The following is a 15,662-nucleotide window of genomic DNA, read 5'->3' on the forward strand; positions in this document are numbered from 1 at the left end:
TCTCAAAGTCCAGTATCATGTCCAAGTAGTCGAGTGAGCCCTGAGGTGTTTGTGAAACGTGGATCTGTGAGACACAGGGAGGAGGCCAATAGACAAGCAACACACATGGGGAAATCTCAGCTACTGCGCTTTGATAAAAATGCCAAGGTTCTCCGGGGGCCTCCTTCAGGGCTCAGGCTGGGCAGGCTGGGTCTGGTTCTGCCTGGGGCTGTCGCTGGCTATCTTCCTAGATATAGGAAAGGTGCTGACTGTCCCTCAGCCTGTGGGTGATATCTACCCCCACAAAATTCCCCGCTCCTTTTCTCACCACGAAGCAGTGTCTACACACCCCTCACTCCCTGCTGTGTGGGCTCCCGAGTACAGTAACTGTGACCACTGGAGCTTGCATCCGTTGAGTGGGCCCGGTTTATCTTTGCTCCTCCTCTCCGTATCTTCATGGAAACATTTTCCCTTTAAAGGCTCCTCGGCTAATCACAGCTCTCTTCATACTCAGGCTTGTCTTCATCAATCCCCCCTACCTGGTTCTTCTTTCTCCTCCTTCTCTACCTCCTCTTCCCCCCTCTTATCGCTCCCCTCCCCGCTGTGTTTCCAGTCCTATCTGTGCCTCCTAGCTCACCCTCCCAGCTCAGCTCCCCTCTTTCCAATGTCTGGGACCTCCCTCCATTCACGCCACGCCTCCTTCTCTGTGTACCCCCCCCTCTGGTCCCCTCGCCTCTGTGCATCCTCCGGGTTCCATACCAACCCCCTTAATGCACCTCCCACCTTCCAGGCTCTTTCCAGTGCCTGGGACCTCCCTCCTCCCAGGCCCCGCCCCGTGCACCCTCCCGGTGCCCAGGACCTCCCACTGCTTGTGCCCCGCCCCCCTTCATTGTACATTTCCCCCCCAACCTCCCCCCCCACTCTCCCCTATCCCCGTGCCGGGCATCTCCCCCCGCCCCTCCTCTCTGGACTTCCCCCTCCCCGTGCCCGGGACCTCTTCTCCCCGTGCCCCGCCCCCACTTCGTGCACCCTACCCCCCTTCGCCCCGTGCCTGGCCCCTCCCCCGGGTGCCCGGTGGCCCCCCCCTTCCCTGGCCGGCCCCGGCGCCGCTCGCACTGGGCCCTCCTCGCCCCCGCCCCCCGGGCCGGGCAGTGACGCGCCGCGGCGGTGCCAGCCCCTCTCCCCGGGCGGCAGCAGCAGCAGCAGCAGCAGTAGGAGCAGCAGTAGCAGCAGCAGCAGCAGCAGCAGGAGCAGCAGCAGCAGCTGTGGGGCTGTCACCGCCGCTCACTCTCAGCAGCCGCCACCGTCTCCTGCTTCTCCTCCTCCTCCTCCTCCTCCTCCACCTCCTCCTCTTCCTCCTCCCCCTCGCCCGGCTCGGGCCCCCTCCCCCGTTCACCTCCCTCCCTCCCCGCCCCCCCATCCGCCGCCGCCGCTGCCGCCGCCCAGGTACGGAGCCCAGCCCCCCCCCCCAGTCCCCGCCCCGCGGCCCCCCGAGCCCTATCGGTCCCGGCCGTTGAAGCTGCGGTTGGGGGGGGTCTTCGGGAGGGGGGTGGGGTGGGGGTGACACAAGGGGTCCCAGGGAGGAGGAGGACGACGAAGATGGAGGAGAGGGCTTCCTGCTTCAGGAGGGGAGAAAAAGGGGAGGGGGTGGCTGCGCTTTGCCTTCACCCCCCCTCCCCTCTGGAGTGTGTGTGTGTGTGTGTGTGTGTGTGTGTATGTGTAAGAGTATCGAGGGGAAAGGACAGGGTTCTGCCACGCGGGGGTAGGGGGATCGGGTGGCTCTGAGTCCGAGGTGGCCAGTCCCTCCGGTCTCGGCAGAGTCGGCGCTCGGACTGAACTGTTTTGCCTGAGTGGGGGACGGCTGGGAGGGGAGGGGAGAGGAGGGAAGAAGGTGGAAGTGTGTACCCCTGTTTAAAGAGTGTTGAGAGGCTTGCGGTGTGTACACACACGAACGAAGCTGGGGGTCCCCGCCGCGGTGGGGATGGGAAGGAGGGGAGCGGAGCGGGGAGGGCTGCTTTCGGCGCACAGTGGAGGTATTGTAAGGCGGACACTTTTTGTAGGGACTAGTGGACGAGTACCCCATCGGCGCTTAGAGAGTTAAGGACTCTTTGGGGATTGTGGAAGGTGTTTGAAGAGAGGGTGGATGCACCGGGAGCTGGGAGGCCACTCCAGGTCTGCCGCTGTCGGAGGGGAAGTGGCTGCTGTGGGGGATGGAAGGAGTGAGTGGATGCCTGGAGCGGGGCGGGGACGGCACCGAGAGGGACTTTGGTGTTCCCTTGCCAAGGAGTTGAGCTGGTGTTTGGGGAGTTCTCCCTGCCCAGGATGGGGCTGCTTAGACCCCGGGACTCCGCCTGCCAGCCCAGTTCAGGTGAACTTAAGCTAAGATAACCTGTTCTGGTACTCGATGGTAGGCGGTGACTTGGTGGGCATATGCTTGGCCGTTTGGTGAGCTAGCATTCCTAAATTAAAGGGGCTAGTGTACTAACGGTGGGGATTGGGGCGTGGGGGGGGAGGGAGTTGAAGGGGGCGTGGCAGTGCGGAGGTTTCGCCTCCCTGGGGAAATGAAGATTGCTGGAATTGGAGGAATTGTAAGATGCGTTCTTAAGGTGGATTTACACCTCAGGGGCCGGAAGCCTTCTCCATTGGGGGAAAAAAAAAATCCCATCCACATTTTGATTCCAGCTGCTGCTGTTCAAAACTGAGCCCCCAAGAACTGCAGCTGCAGCTCCTCAGACCATCTCCTGCCCCTCTGGAGCTGGGCTTCCAGTGGAACTTCTCATTAAGCCTCTCTAATTAGCATTATTACTGGAGAAAGGTTAAGGTTAGATCGTCCTTTTCCTTATCAAGAGCACCTCCTCCTCCCCTCTCCTCTTCCCACCTCTCCACTTTTCTTCCCTTCCTTCCTCCCGCTTTTTTCCCCTCCTCCCTAAGTGCACAAAAGCACACACACACACACACACACACACACACACACACACAAGTGTGAGGAGGAACAGATCAATGAAGGAGCCACAAACCCATTAATTCAAATGGAACCTTTTTTTTTTTTTTCTAAAACATTGATTTTTTTTCTTTCTGTCTGTGTGCAGAGGAGATTAATAACCTCCTGATTTCACCTGAAATAGTGTTTGGACTCTGTGATTTCCTCCCATTTCTGGTGGAGGGTTGTGCTTGAAATAGCATCTCCCTAGGGGTAAAACCCTTCTTATTCCAGATTCACATGGAAAGCCCCGAGCCCCAGCAGCAGCTTAGGTGTTTGTTTGCCTAGCCAGCTGGTATATAGGCTGGGAGGAAGACTGTGTGAGTAGCCTCTCTCTTGATTTCCATGTATTTGGATGGTTATGGAATGATTATTTACATGAGCTGTACATAGAACTTCTTATCTTTTCCATTCATGGCCCTATGCCCACAGTTGTCCCTGTGACCTTGGACAAGCCATTTCCCTTCTGTGGTCCTCACTATACAATTAGGAGATTAGACTAAAGGGTCTCTATGATCCCTTCCTAGTCTTGTCTTTTCTGCAATTCTGTAAGTCTACATACCTGTGTTCCTTTGGTCAATGAGTAGGACCCACTGGATATAAATCATGAAATAAATGATTCATTGTGGTTTTAAACCCTCAGTATTGTTATTCTTTCATTGGAAAGCATTAAAACTTAAAAATTTTATCCTTAAAGTCAAATCCTTGCTTTAGTCTTGGTTCATTTGGGTTCCTTGAATATCTTCAATAGTTAAAAGTATTATCTAGTATGGGTTATTGTTACTAATAAACATCTCGTGAATGGTTGTTTAAAGAATGTGTATGAGCAGAAAAGAGGTAGGCTAGTCAGATCTTGAGGATGAGACACAACAGATGGGCAGCTCAAGTGTTCATTGGCAGCCTTGAGAATAAGAGGAAGGCCTTTATTGTATTGGGTAAATCCTCTGTGGAAGCTTCAGGGGAAAACAGGGACAAGAATTATATAGGATGAGAAGGCATGCCATGTGAGTGAGGCTCTGTTGAAGGGACTGAGGATGTGTTTGGCCCAATAAAAAGACTTGAAAAGGGATTAGATTTATTTTGCTTGGATACAGAGAGCAATACTAGGTACAGTGATTAGAAGATGCAAAAAGATGTTGCTGATGACGATTACTCTCTCTCGTCCAGGGGCTCAGCCTTTTGCAGAAGTAACTCTGGGTCTTGGAAATCTGAATATAAGCCCATGGTGCATTGTCTGCCTAGCTGTTGCCAGTGTATCAGCTTAGCCAAGGGAAGAAAGGCTGGCTACTTTCTAGGGCATTACATCTCTTAGTTATAATAGTAACTTGTGAAAACATCTAGTAAAACACAGAGAGTTTCAGTCTCTATCATCCCTTGAACAATTGGATTAAATTCCATTTATATAGCAGCCCAAAGATCATACTACAATTTCTCCACTATTCAAAAAATGGAATGATCTGCTTTGGGAGGTAGTGAAAAGCTGAATGAGAGAAGAGGCTGGATAATCCCTTGTCAAGGATGTTATAGATAGGTAGGAAGGGGTTGGACTAAATGTAGCCTGTCCAGATGTGAGATTCTTCCAGGCTGGCTTTTGAAGAACAGTGCCTTCCAACACAGATTTCAGGCCTCATCAATCACTCTCTGGCAATAATAGACCCAGTTGTTGGGTGTATGTGTCTTGTGGGGTCAGACAACACTCAATTCAGCACCTCGATGTTGAACAGCGAGAACACAGCACCCAAGGCATTTCCCATCATTGAAGGTTGATATTCCGGATCTCTCCCTCCCCTGGGGTGGATGTTAAACTGGAGTGTGCTCTTCATTGCTTAAGAACTTTTGGCTCCCCTTGATCCTCTTCCTGGAAGGCAAGATCTCCATTCTGGGGAAGTCTTAGGCAGGGAAGTTGCTACAAGGTCAGCCTCAGCTTTCCTCTGAGGAAAGAAAACCTTCTAAAGACCTGGTTTACTTCTTGAGGGCTCACTAGCCATGTTTTCACTATAAAGAAGCTATCTTGTCCATACAGACTATTTCAGTAAAGTGCCTTCTGATTTGATTTTTATGTAGTAGAAACTCAAGACTTTAAAAATCAGGAAACCTAGGATTAAGTCTCAACTTCAAGTCATTTCCCCTCTATGAGACTTGGGTTTCCTGAGCTACAAAATGTGAATAATACCACCTTTCTATTTTCAAAGGTTATCAAGAGGAAAGCACTGTTAAACTCTAAATGGCTATATAAATGTGTTATCAATCATTATTGCAATAATTATTACTAATAACAGCATGCAGATTACATACTATTCCTTTGTTTAGAACACATGACACATAGTTGGTTTGCATACAATTTCATTTGTAGACTTGTCCTTAACATCTTTGATTTCTGTTATTTTGAGTTACTGTTCTGGTGTACTTATGGGTGAGAAGATAGGTTATGATTGCTATTTTAAAATATCTAACAGACTAGCTAATAGAAGAAGGAATAGATTGCTTATGATGCTGGAAGATGGAGGAGGAATAAAAGTTATAAGGAAGTAGCTTTTTTTTTTTTAATCAACAAGGATTTTTATTAAGGACCTACTTTGTGCTGGTCACTCTTCTGGGCTCTAGGATACAAAAATAAGACAGTCCCTGCCCTCAGTAGTTACATTCTATTAAGGGGAGAACATGTACATTTATATGTGTGTATGTATCTGTATGTACAAAATAGATACAAGATGGGATTTTTTTGGGGGGGTGAGAAAGGGTACTAACAACTAGGGAGATCAAAAAAGGCTTTATGCATGAAGTTGGTGATTAAGCTAAGTCTTGAAAGAAACCAGAGATTTTAGAGGCAGAGGTGAGGAAGATATGCATAATAATGAAGAACTTTTTAGTGATCAGAACTGTCTAGTAATATAATAAGCAGCCTGTGAAGTAGTGAGCTTCTTGTCACTGGAGGTGCTTAAACAAGAGACCAGATGACTGATTGTCACAGGTTCTGAAGGGAGAATTCTTAGTTGAGTTAGAAGTTGGAGTGGTTGACCCCTAAGGTCCCTTTCAATATGAGATGCTATTTTGTGAGTACATATTTTTAAGAAATATTTTAAGAAATAAGAAATATTAAGAAATGTGAGAGTACTCAGAGAGAGAGAACACTTAAATGCATCTATGTTCTTTTTGATGAGAGTTCTCTCCTTTCTGGGACAGACTACAATTTCTCCATGCCTTTTTGTGTATCTATGTAATTCAAAAGGTAATAAATAATGGATTATTTGTATGGCCCCCCATATTGTTTCCATATTTTTCATAAAAGTGTATGTCCATAGGAGCATCAATGAGATATGAAATTCCTTGCAGTTGTAGAAAAGGTGCCCTCCAGTGGAGATTTTAACTGAAAAAGTGAATTTGCCCTTCTGTTTAATTAGCATTGTACCAGGTTTCTTGGGATCTGCTGCCTTTCTTCATGACCTGCATTGAAGTCTGCTGCCTTTGATCCTGATCTGTTCCATCTTCCATTAGTCAGCCAGGCTGATGAACTGGCTGATGAGCAGAAGTGGTTAAGTTGGGGTCAAATGCGGTTCAATACCTTCCTGGCATGCTCAGAAGGCTGTGCTTAATGTTTGCTGACATGGAGACAAGGTTAAGGAGAGCTTTCTACCAGGGAATTCCACCTAACTGGCCTGGGCTGGCAGAAACCAAGGGGAGGTGCTGCCCAGTGGTAAGAGACAGAGAAACAAAGGCAGAGACTGTGAATGGGGGAGGAGATCATTCTCTGGGCCTTAAAAAGGACCAGGAGGGAACACTAAGAGGGGGTCCTTCCTGTTCCTACTCTTGGGGCCATGATGATCCTTGGTACTGGTCTAGTGTGGAGAAAGCTGTTGCTGGGGTAACTGAAGTTAACAGCTTTAATGCAAAACAAAGTACCATAATTTAGCAACTGGTTTTTGCCCCTGGAACCTGTTTCATCCACTCCCAGTGATCCTTGCTTTGGCTGGAGGCCTACAGAAAGAAGGGTTTGTTTTTGGTCTGCCTACCTCAGAAATGCCTCCTGTTCCTCTCCCCTCCCCTCCCCTTCCCTCATTTCCCCCACTCCCAACCACACCCAGGACTCTCGGACCCGGGGTTACAGGTTAAGATTGCATTAAATTCCAAACAAATCCCTTTTTTTTTTTTTTTTTTTTTTTTTTTTTCTTTGCCCAAAGTAAGTGGAGCATATAGAGTTTCAGCTCTCAGAAAAGGCCTGGAAAGTAAATCGTGTGTGGCAAGAGCCAGGATCCCACAGCAGGGAGGATATAAATGGATTGACTTCAGAGGCTCCAGGAACCCAGTTCCAGAGAAATTGACCCCAGTTGTAAAATAATCAGGTTACTGATAGCACCTGCCTGTATTTACAAGCCTTGGTTACAGGGAGAGTTTCCTATCCTTCCCAGAAGCCACCATTTTGCTTCATTTATGCTCTTTGCTCTCCATGCCAGGGCCTCGGGTCCCTTTCAGTTCTAGGAGAAGAGGCTGTGTGCCAGCCAGGAAGGGTGCTTTGTAGAATCCTGGGATCATAAAGTGGAAAGGATCCTTAGAAATCAGAAGTCCGTAGATTTGGAGCTGGAAAGGACCTCAGGGAAGAAACATGACCTATTCACTTACCTAGGGAATTGCCTGGGAAAGTGACTTGCTTGGTGTCACAGGTAATAATTAGCACAGCCTGTATTCAAACCCCAGGTTCTCAGACCCTTAATTCAAGACTTTCCCCCACTGTTACACTTCCCTCACTATAATACTGACTGCACTAGATCTGGGGCCGAACAGTCTGAGTTCAAATTCTAGTGCTCCTTTGACCTCTGTGGGCTCCCATTTTCTCCTCTATAAAGGGATTGGAGTATTTGAGGTCCCTTCCTATTTTAAATTCTATAATCCTGTGATCTAGGCCACAGGTGTCAAACTTACCCTTCCAGCAAAATTGCCAACCAGAAAAAAAAAAAAAAAGCACAATACACCCTAAAGAGTGCTAATTTGTGGTTTTTCTAAGTTACTGTGTGACCTGCAGGGATCCATTTCTATTTGAGTTTGACACCACTGATCTAGTTTAATCATCTCATTTTGTAGGAGAAGAAACTGAGGCTCAAAGACAGAGGAAATCTGCTGTCTCCCAGCAAATTCATCGGCAAAGGCAGTGTCTCATGCCCTTGTCTTAGGCTCTTTCCATTCTGTTGTGCTGTTCAAAAATGAGCAGAGACTGAACATGCCCATGAATTTTGGACTGGAGATAAGGAGGAGGGGAGGGTTTAGCTTCCTTCCCTTTCACCCTCCCAGCCTTTCCTTTGTCAAGCTCAGAGTGGAATCCTGGTTCCAGTGGGAGGGTGCGTCCCTGTGCCTGCACTGCTGCCTTCTGAAGAGCTCCCCTTTCAGGGGAGCCGTTGGCCCCAGTGCTCTGTGACCCCAGTGTTAGCAGTTCAGGCCCTTTCCTTGTTGGAAAAGAAGGCGGTAGAGTGGTGGTGGTTTTTTTAATTTTATTGCTGGGCTCTGGAGACTCTTGGCTTTGGAATGCTGAAGGGCAGAAGGAGTGGGAGGGAGATGCCAGGCAGATGGTTCGGGGCAGCTGTTGTCACATGCTGCTGCCAGGTGTCCTATGGACGAAGGAGCTGAGGGTTGAGTCCTAGATGGCACCTGAGAGATCAGTGAAAGCAGCCCCATCATTTTACAGACAAGGAAATTGGGGTTTCACACAGCTTATTTAAGTAATGGATCTGGAGGGTGAACTTATTTTCTCAGAGTCCAGATCCAGTATTTTTTATCCCTCTTCTTCTGTGCTTCTTAAGGGCCAAGTTCGAGGGTAAGATGAGAGGAATTCTCCCACTATAATTTCCCTTTTGTCAAGGAAGTGTTCAGGGTTAGCCTCAGCCCCGGAAGGGACCTTGGGTCATTTATTCCAACATCCAGAGACCCCTGGCAATGAATAGCTTGTCCATGGTCACACAGTTTGTAAATAGCAGAGTCAGGATCTCTGACTCCAAATTCAGGGCTCTTCCCATTTACCACACTGTCTTAAAGGAAGAAAGCAGAGAGTGCTTAAGGAGCTGAGAGGTAAATGGATGCCCCTCTATTATTTTCTAATGAAAGTTTCACTGAAGTTTGTTTACATGAAAGAAGAAATTAGCAGACCAAATTCCCTTGAGAACCCTGAAGGGAAAAGCATGAAGGACCAACTTGTGAAGCCAGAGCCATAGAAGAATTGATTAGTCCAAAGGCTGGCCCCCTTTTCATTTGTGTAGTGGATTTTCTTTCTCTTTTCTCTGAGTTATTTATGGGTGCAAAATAATGCACTCTGATAATTACCTGAGCAATTAGCTGAGGTTGCCTCATTCTCAGGGTGCCAGGGGGTGATGGGAGCCATGATTAGACTCTCTACAATTGAAGTTTTTGTTTTAAAAATGTATGTATATGTATATGTGCATGTATATATGCGATATATCTATATCTGACATATCTATATCTGAGGAATGGATAGTATTGTAGATAAAATAGAAGTCTTGGATAGGAGGCCCTTTTCTCAGTTCCACACTAAAAGCCTCTCATCCATTTTACAAGCATTTATTAAACACCTCTTTTTCCCAGGTACAAACTTCTATGGTAAAGAAAACAAAAATCATCTTTGCCTTCAAGGAATGTATATTGTTTTTTTAAATTTTTTTTGTATTATTTTTTGTATATTCTTTTGTGCAGGGGTGCTGAATTGTTTTCCAGGTTTGGGTGGTTCCCTTTGGTCAAAACATATTAGTAGAAAATTTTATAATTTTTTTTAAAGATCATAACATTTAGAGCCACAAAGGCCCTCAGAGACAATCCAACCTAGCTCCCTCATTTTGCTGATAAAGAAGCTGAGGGAAGGGAAATGACTTGTTAAAAGTCACCCAGTTAGCCAGCAGCCAAGCTGGGAGTTTTAGTCCAGGAGCTCTAATTCTGAAAACACTGCTTTTCCACATAAAATTAACCCAGGTTCTGTCCAGGTCTGGCTAAGTATAAACTTCCTTGGTGTAAATGACACCTTGTGCAGAAGAGCAGGGAAGACCCAGAGCTTAGAAAGAAAAAGGAAATTAGCTATTCTTGTTAAAGCAGAACTTATAATGAGCATGTCCCTACCCAGTATGAGTATAAAATAAAAATAAATAACAGTGGAAGTAGGAAAAGAAAATTTGCTTTAAAAAATTTAATGTTAATAATGAAGAGAATTAAAATCACAGTTCCATTTCTGTTCTTACCTCAGTATTTCCTTTGGCTTTCAGCCTGAGGTGTGCTCTTCATCCTCTCTGATTTAAGTGAGTCCCTCTGATCCAGGGCCCCCACGCCTTTGGAGAGACACCTCTGTATTAATGTCGTATTTGTACTCTCCCCAACTGTTTTACACAGCTTTCTTATGGCAACACTGTGAGATAGAAGTGTTATAGATAACATTTCCATGTTATAGATAACAAAAATTGAGGCTCAGAATGGAGGGAAATATAACTTAGGTATTCTAGATTTGAAATTGGAAGCCCTGAGTTTGAATCTTGACTTTTCTGCGTCTTATCTGTGGAGTCTGTGGAAGTCACAGTTTCCTCATTGGTCAGATTAGAGAGAAAGAGGCTCTTAGATCAACTTTTGGCTTCCCTTTATGCCTTACTAAGTCAGTTCTATGGTTTAACCAAGATCGCAGTACTAGATAATACTGGGACCAGAACCCAAATCTAGATCTATTGAAATCCAGTGTTATGTTGTTTCTGTACTTCATGGTGGCTCTTGTAGCAAAATCCCTTTATTTTTTAAAAATATGGATATGTCCTGGTAGAGGAGCAGTGATACTGGACTCAGAAATCCTGGGTTTGTATCCCAGCCATATAAAGCCTGGTAAGTCGATGGATCTCCTTAGACTTCAGTCTTTTAAGGTGGAGAAAATCACCACTCTGTTCCTTTGGCAAAATGGGGTAGTTTGGTGGCACAATGGATAGAGTGCCACACTGGGAGACCTGAGACAGTTAACCAGCTTTTTCCTCGTCTGTACCATGAGCCAGAGAAGATGGCAAATAGTGTCTCTGCCAAGAAAACCCCAAATAAGTTATAATCAGATTTGACTCAACAACAAAGCAACAACCCACGACAGATTTCAATCCTAGGGAACCGTGACTTTCTTGTTCAAAGTCATAGGGTCAGTGAAAGATGGGACAAGAACTGGGTCTTTGAAATGTCAAGTCTGGTGAGATAGCGTGCATTTATCTATCGCATCAGCTATTGAGGCAGATGGCTCTCTCCAGTAAATCCCTGCTGCAAAAGCTCTTCCTGGGATCAGAATTTGAGAAGCTCATTACCTTGGGGACACAGTGGGATGAAACACCCATTCCTGGGAGAGATTTCAGCTGTACAGGGAAGGCATTGCTAGGAAGTGCTACAACACTGGGGGGATAGGAATAATGGGTTGGGTTTTCATGTGACCCCCTTTTGGAGAAACTTGTGTTAAATAGATTCCATCCTTTTCTTTGTTAGAGTAACACAATGTATATATTAAGTTCCTGTTTTGTGTTGGGCAGTTCAACTCTGTAATAAACTATTTATTGAGAATGTTGAAATGGAAAAAGCACCCCGGACTTGGGCTCTGGTCCCGGTCCGAGTATGTCACCGTTTGATCTCATCTTGTGTGAAATACCTTCCATTATCTGAACCTCAGTTTCCATACATATAAAATGGGGATAGCAGTCCGTGTACTACTTGTTTCACAAGGTTATTGTCCTAAATTCTAGAGGACCTACAAACATGAGCACTGTTGTTGCTGCTCCTTTGATCCGGAGCATCGGGAGAAATCTGAGGTGTGGTTCTTGCTCCCAGAGACTTGACAATCTGAGACAAGACTGAGGTGTAAGAAATAATTATGTACCAGAGGGTACGGATAATTTGGATCTATGAATGAAAACCTTGACTGCCAGGCCAAGTTCCTATAGGCACTGGAGAGTTGGCTTTTAAAAGCAATAACCACTACCTCCCCCTTTTGCTTCTCCTTCCCTCTTGAAATTCCATTTGGACAGAAAGAGAATTTAGGGCATATTTAAGGGAAGTGGCCCTCTTCTCCCTAATCTACCTAATCAGGGAAGGCTTCCTGAAAGAGTAGAATCGGATGCAAGTGTGGAAAGAGAAACAGGAAGTAGCCTGGACAGGAAGCAGAAGGCAGTTTCCAAGCCTTCCACCTCTTGGCCTGGTGAATACTTCCTAAGGATCAAATCAAATGTTAAACTCTTTCATGAAGTCTTCCCTGATGCTTTACACTGCTGCCTTCTCTCCCCTTGCCCCACCCCCTGGGATTAATAACCACCTTTCCCCTGGAGTCACACGTCATACTTTTTTTTTTTTAACCTCTCAGTTTATCTAAGTTAAGGACTTCCCTCTAAAACCTTGTCTCTTTCCCAGCAATAAGAACAAGGCTCTGCCTATAGGTACTCTACAAATGTTTAACTGTATACAATGACAGACCATAATTTTGAAATTTTCCATTGTAAAGATTTTCAACAGTTCCAAAAAGGGTCCAGAATCATGATTCTTGGCCATTGGTTAATGGCGTGATTGTGATTGGGAATTTGTGATTCCAAGTTCAGCTCTCTTTTGTCTCTGTGTCCCCAATAAGTTGAACTCAGTAGGTTCTTAATAAACTCATTTTTGAGTAAGATTGAATTGGAAGATCGTTCATGCTGCCCTTACTGGGGAACATTCCTAGAAGGAGACTGTACCAAGTCTAAATTCTCAAACTTTTAGAGCTACCTCACACCAGACATAAGCTGGGCACATAATAGATACTTAATAAATGTTGGTTTGTGTGATTGGGACATGAGATTATGAAGTGTGATTTCTTTGTAAAAAGTCTTCCTTGGGTGAACGAAGCTTCTTCTAGCCCAAGATAGAGGGTTTGGAGACTACCAGGAATTTATCTTATTGAGTACTACCGGGAAAAGCCAGCCAGACTCATCTTTTTTTTTCTTTTTGGAGTGATAGCGAATCCAAGGATGGTGATGAGCATGGAGGGAAGTGGTTGATGAGAGGTGGGGGTGGGATGTGGGGAGTTGTTTGTACTTTATTATTCATAGCTGGTTCATGGTTTAACTCTTTGGAGAAGCTGAACAGTGTGTTCACTTGAGGGCCAAAAGAGTGAAGTAAAAGTGTTTGAGTGTGAATAGAAATCTGAAAGAGCATAATAATTTCAGAGAACACTTTCCTGAAGGGCCGCATGTTCTCTTACTGGGAAGAGTTGTTCTTTGGGGAGAGTCTGAATTTGTGTGGTTGGGAGGATGTCATTTTCACTAGAAAGATTAGTTCTTAGGAGCTCTGTGTGTGTGTGTGTGTGTTTAAGTGATCCTTTCCTGAGGTGGTACAAAAAGTTGTATATGCCTAGTAATTCAGCTTGCAATAGTGTACAGAGAATTAAAAGATCTGAGTTCTGGATTTGATTCTTGGTTCTGTGAATTGGAATTGTAGATTTAGATTTGGACCTAAGGAGAACATTAAATCTAGCCTATATATTTGACAGAAAAAGAAACAGGCCCAGAGAGGGAAAGTGCTTAATCCTAAATCACATGTAGTCCGTAGGAAAGCTGATATTTGAATCCAGGTAATCTGAATTGAAATCTAGTGGGGATTTCCCCCCCCCCTATTTTATACCTATGTGCAAATTATGAAATCTCTCAATCTCAATTTTTTCATCTGTAAATTGAGGGGGTTAGACAAGACCATCTCTGAGTTCCCCATGGAACCTAAATCTGAAATCCCAGTGTAAGGCAGAGAGTTTTTTTCAAGGGCTGGACTATCAAGAGGGAAGGGTCGAGAGACAAGATCCATAATTCTTGTTGTCCCCTCCTCACAGACATCTCCTTCCACCACAACAGATGTATGCCAGCCCTCCAGAAGAAAACAGAAGAAAGTTCAAATCAGTTTTTTAAAATATCTAGTCACTATTAAAGGAAAAAAAAAAGCTGACTGATTATGCATGACATGAGTCTTTGATGGGAGCAAGATTGGTGTTAATTGTAATTTTTTCATCATTAAAAGGGAGATGTAGCCAGGTTCTGAGTCTGGAGAAATGTTGAGGTTCCCCTTGTCCAACTAGCATTCTTATTGGCAGCTCTGAAACATCCTGCTTTATTTTTCCTAAAAGATGATCTGGAGGAGAAAGGCTTCTTCCAGAGCAGGAGATTGGGGTCCAGTCACTTTGCTTCCAGGATTTTTCAGACAACAGGAGAACTGGGATAGAGACAGTGCCACAATCTTAAGTGATTATGGTGTGTAGAGAGCCCTGAATTTGGAATTAGAAGGATTTGGGGATGTTTTGAGGCTAGTTCACTGCTAATTCAGTGTTACCTGTATAATTTTAGGTAAGGCATGCAGTCTGTAGGGGGTTAGTTGGATTATGATCATTTAAAGCTTCTTCTAGTTCTGAATCCCATGTTCTACAATCTTGTGCTTGTTTGTAGTGGGTAGCAACTCACTGGATAGATCCTGGCCCCCTTTAAGAGGCCACAAAATTTGATCTCCAGAAGGCTGCCTGATACTACTACCTTTCAGGAAGGAGGCTCCCCTCACCTCCTAGGCCCCTTTTCAGACCCTCTGTTTTTGTTCAGCTGTGAGCCACCCACCCCCTTCTTTTCTTTAAAATTCTGTGGCTGACCTCTTTGTCTCTGGAAGCTATCCAAGCGCCGTATCTCAGAAACCCAGGAAAGGTTAGGAAGGAGGAAGAGAGAAATGTCTTTTTGGCTGGGGGAGTGGGAGAAAGGAATTCCATCTATGCTGCATGGGAGTTGGTGGTGTGTCGCCAAGCGTAGTTTGCAGTGGCTCTCCACACAGCTGCTGGCAACCCGAGGGACCCAGGCAATCTCAGGACTCCCAGCCCTGCCGGAGCTCCCTGCATCCTGTTTCCTTAGCCCAGAGCCCTAGTTAAGCCTTCTTCCCCAGGCTGGGTGGGGAGGCAGGGTGGTGCTTGTTTACAGGGCTTGCTTCAGTCTTGGTGTTGACTGCAGGCTCTGAAGGGTAAGAGCCAGAGAGCCCTGCCATCCGCCCCTCCAGGATGTGAATCCTTGTAATTGTCCTCAATTACAGGCAGGGCTGTTCCTCAGCTCTGTCTTCAAACAGGAAACAGAACACCGGTCACTTCTTTGGGGGAAATGTTATCCAGCATGGCCCCCCCAGCTGGTTTGGGAGTTGAGGGTGGTTTGTGAGGTGTTGGGCCCCCCCCCCCAGTGTCTGCGGTACCAAAATTGGCACAGGGGCTGCCTCGGGGTGAGGACGGTATATTAGGAGTAATTTCAGCCTTCTCTCTGTAACACTCTTTGTTCTTTTGATTATTATTATTATCACCCCCAGGATGAGACTTCCGTGAGCAGTGAGGATTTTGATATGAATGACTCCACATGGATGTCAGCTGATCAACATCTAAGCTCCAGCTTGAGCCCTAGCCAGGACGAGAGGATGCGGAGCCCACAGCACCTCCCTAGCCAGGAGGATGGTGAGTGCCCGTTTGCCTTGCCAGGGGCCTGTGGGGGCAGGAGGAGAGTCTGGACTCAATGGTGGACATTAAGATTTGGGATGATAAAGTTGCTTGTCTGTGTGGGCCATGCAATTTCTGAGTCAGCCTGCCATGTGGAGGGAGCTCTTCAAGGCAAACAAATGGGGGTGGGCAGCTTCTGAATCCATGGGTCACAGCAAGCCATAGACTTGCCTGAGAATC

General features: G+C 46.0%; 1 protein-coding gene across 4 annotated transcripts in view; it reads left to right on the forward strand.

Moving 5' to 3' along the window:
* Positions 1-15,662, forward strand: part of NOL4L (nucleolar protein 4 like) — a 199,764-nt gene that overhangs the window by 117,841 nt on the left and 66,261 nt on the right. For 2 of the 4 annotated variants that reach the window (XM_074292757.1, XM_074292756.1), the window contains exon 5: positions 15,299-15,440. In XM_074292757.1, the coding sequence (XP_074148858.1) occupies positions 15,299-15,440 (142 nt within the window). Of the gene's footprint in view, positions 1-1,146; positions 1,426-2,140; positions 2,348-15,298; positions 15,441-15,662 lie in introns of those variants that run through there. The other 2 variants (XM_074292759.1, XM_074292758.1) reach the window with 2 other exon arrangements.

Source organism: Sminthopsis crassicaudata, chromosome 2, assembly GCF_048593235.1.
Source record: "Sminthopsis crassicaudata isolate SCR6 chromosome 2, ASM4859323v1, whole genome shotgun sequence".
NCBI classification, from domain to species: Eukaryota; Metazoa; Chordata; class Mammalia; order Dasyuromorphia; family Dasyuridae; genus Sminthopsis; species Sminthopsis crassicaudata.